This window comes from Cebus imitator, unplaced genomic scaffold (genome assembly GCF_001604975.1).
Source record: "Cebus imitator isolate Cc_AM_T3 unplaced genomic scaffold, Cebus_imitator-1.0 Scaffold121, whole genome shotgun sequence".
Taxonomy (NCBI): Eukaryota; Metazoa; Chordata; class Mammalia; order Primates; family Cebidae; genus Cebus; species Cebus imitator.
In genome coordinates, this window is record NW_016107436.1 from 1,812,390 (window position 1) to 1,814,428 (window position 2,039).

At 47.5% G+C, this 2,039-nt stretch overlaps 1 protein-coding gene across 1 annotated transcript in view; it reads right to left on the reverse strand.

The window, feature by feature from the left end:
• TUBD1 (tubulin delta 1) overlaps positions 1-2,039 on the reverse strand; it is a 30,529-nt gene that overhangs the window by 7,768 nt on the left and 20,722 nt on the right. The window contains exon 6 of the mRNA XM_017539722.2: positions 353-493. Coding sequence (XP_017395211.1) covers positions 353-493 — 141 coding nt within the window. The remainder of the gene's footprint in view (positions 1-352; positions 494-2,039) is intronic.

Consider the following 2,039-nt stretch of genomic DNA (forward strand, 5'->3'; position numbering starts at 1 on the left):
CGCGGTGGCTCACGCCTGTAATCCCAGCACTTTGGGAGGCCAAGGCGGGCGGATCACGAGGTCAAAAGATCGAGACCATCCTGGCCAACATGGTGAAACCCCATCTCTACTAAAAGTACAAAAAATTAGCCAGGCGTAGTGGTGCGTGCCTGTTGTCCTAGCTACTTGGGAGACTGAGGCAGAGGAATTGCTTGAAACTGGAAAATGGAAGTTGCAGTGAGCCAGGATCACGCCACTGCACCCCAGCCTGGTGACAGAGCAAGACTCTGTCTCAAAAAAATAAAATAAAATTGTATCATAAAGCAAGTACATGTACAAAATGTACATCTTAATTTTCACCTGAATTTCTTACCCACATCTGCACTTTGCACATCTTTCCCACGAAGAATGACCAAGTTAGCAATGGAAGTGTTAAAATGCAGGTCTTTGCTGAGAGACATTTTACCAAGAGGAGGGAGTCCTGATAAAGGAGGCCGTACTTGCCAATCAATTCCTACCGAAAGAAAAAAAAAAGGGCAAGAGATTTTATTTTATTTATTTATTTTAGATGGAGCCTCACTCTGTTGCCCAGGCTGGAGTGCAGTGGCGTGATCTCGGCTCACAGCAACCTCTACCTCTCGGGTCTTGGGTTCAAGCCATTCTCCTATTTCAGTCTCCCCCAGTAACGGGGTGGCTGAGATTAGAGACGTGCACCACCATGTCCAGCTAATTTTTTTGTATTTTTAGTACAGACGTCGTTTCACCATGTTGTCCAGGCTGGTCTTAAACTTCTGATCTCAAATGATCCACCCGCCTTGGCCTCCCTAAGTACTGGGATTATAGGAGTGAGCCACTGCACCTAGCCTGAAAGCAAAAGATTTTATAAGTGGCTTTGAACAAAAGGAGAAAAATGGCCTTGTGGTATGTGTATTTTAGCGTTTTTTTTTGACAGGGTCTCACTACGTCACCCAGGCTGGAGTGCAGTGGCTATTCACAGGTATGATCATAGCTCCGTGCAGCCTCGAACTCCTGAGCTCAAATGATCCTCCTACCTTATTCTATGTAGCTGGGACTACAGGCATCATTTTCCCTGTTTCAAAGGGAGGATCTACTAATTCTCCTATGCCTATTCCATTAGAGTTTGCTGGGGCAAAAAACTGTATTCAAAGGGCTATACTCAAGAAATCTTAGGCTGGTTGTGGTGGCTCATGCCTGTAATCCCAGCACTTGGTAGGCTGCAGTGGGAGGATCTCTTGAGCCCAGGAGTTCGAGACCAGTCCTGGACAACATAGTGGACTCTGCCTCTACAAAAAAACCACAAAAATTCGTCTGGCATCTGTGGCATGCACCTGTCGTCCCGGCTACTTGTGGGGAGGATTGCCTAAGCCCAGGAGATCAAGGCTACAGTGGACTGTGATCATGCCACTGCCCTCCAGCCTGGGTGACAGAGTGAGAAATCTCACCTGAGGAGTATAAATCCAGGCTGCTTTTGGAGGATAAGATTTTGTACCAATGTGCTAACGGGATGTAACTTCTGGGGGCCTTGGGACGGGAGGAGTGTAGTGTGCATGTGGGAGGACATGACTTACTACAAACAGGGCAGAGAACAGTTATGAGCCTCCAACATGACCCCAATCATCTTTGCTTCCTGGCATTCAAGCCCTTAGGCAGTATGCTCTCACACTGGAGAGGGCTAACCTTAACCAAAAGGATGTTGAAGAAATACTTCCAAAGCTAGCTCATAAAAGGCATTAACTTCAAGGCCAGAGCGGTGGCTCATGCCTGTAATCCTACCACTTTGGGAGGCCGAGGCAAGCAGATCACTTGAGGTCAGAAGTTTGAGATCAGCCTGGCCAACATGGTGAAACCCTGTCTGTACTAAAAACACACACACAAAAATTAGCTGGGTGTGGTGTCAGGCACCCGTAATCCCAGCTACTTGGGAGGCTGAGGCAGGAGAATCGTTTGAACCTGGGAGGTGGAGGCTGCAGTGAGCCAAGATCATGCCACTGCACTCCAACCTGGGCAACAAAAGTGAGACTCTGACTCAAAAAAAAAAA